General features: G+C 34.0%; 1 protein-coding gene across 1 annotated transcript in view; it reads right to left on the bottom strand.

The window, feature by feature from the left end:
* The window catches only part of LOC119577840 (tetratricopeptide repeat protein 19, mitochondrial-like), a gene marked incomplete at its 5' end in the record, with an annotated part of 1,621 nt that extends 772 nt beyond the window's left edge, over positions 1-849 (bottom strand). Inside the window, 1 exon segment of the mRNA XM_037925437.1 lies at positions 1-849. This exon segment is cut by the window's left edge and continues 772 nt beyond it. Coding sequence (XP_037781365.1) covers positions 365-849 — 485 coding nt within the window.
* Between the last annotated feature and the right edge of the window lie 228 nt (positions 850-1,077).

Raw genomic sequence — 1,077 nt, 5'->3', positions numbered from 1 at the left:
GATGAGGATTATCTCTCCTTTCTCAATGATCATCAAGATTTTTAAGACACATATTCAGTTCTATTTTCTATCAAATATGGTTTTACAGCCTCAATAATGTTAACATAACATATAAGGAAACAAAATATTTAATCTCATTAACTGCAAAATATGGATTTTCGACCAGCTTACAAAAATCTTTACAATTCTCTTTAAATGAGAAACAAATGACTACTAAACATAATCCCAACTTTTACAATTAAAAACCTACTTTTTTTTTCTTATATTATTAATCTCTACTAAACAACTATTTGCCTCATCCACAGCCTCTTCATTCTTCATTTTTCTTGCTAATAACAATCCCTCTTTACAATATCTCTCTGCATTACTTAAATATTTCCTGCTGTAGATAAATGGCACCAAGATTTACATAAAATGATGCTATGTCTGCACTCTGAGATATTCTTGCAGCATCAATAGCTTTTTCCAAATATTCAACAGCTTCAGCATAATTTTTCTGTAGAGAGCAGACAGACCCAATATCATTTAACAAAACTGCAGTCTGCGAGTGCCCTGGACCATTTACACGCTCACTCATCTCATATGCCTTAATGAAATGTATTTTTGCCATTTCATACTTCTGAATGCTCAGCAGGAATCGTGCATACCAGTCCATGCTCATAGCCCAGAGTAAGAGGGTGTCTTCATCAAGATTCTTCTCACCAATCTTCTTTATCTTAGTCTCCTGTGTGCCGATGCAGAAATGAAATCCCTCCACAGCCTTCTCATAGTCCTTTCTGGAGGCATAAACACTTGCAAGTTTCAGGCTTATTTCAACTACAGCATTGTCATCCTCTGGCATTCCATCTGGAAAGATGAAATCTTGAATACAAAGCTACTGTATTTAATAAAGCAAAAGTTTTAAATAAATGCAAATCTCACAATGTCAGCTAGCTAATTATTATTACTCTTTTTCCTATCCTTTTTATTATCTACAACAAAGTACACTCACTATAAAGTGAAAATATGACTAGTTAACTCTTTTGATGTGGTGACTACTTTGTTTGCATCATGGCTGTAAGCTGGAGTTTCCCATTT

This window comes from Penaeus monodon, chromosome 10, assembly GCF_015228065.2.
Source record: "Penaeus monodon isolate SGIC_2016 chromosome 10, NSTDA_Pmon_1, whole genome shotgun sequence".
Lineage (NCBI taxonomy): Eukaryota > Metazoa > Arthropoda > Malacostraca > Decapoda > Penaeidae > Penaeus > Penaeus monodon.
This window is presented reverse-complemented; position numbering and strand designations above follow the sequence as displayed.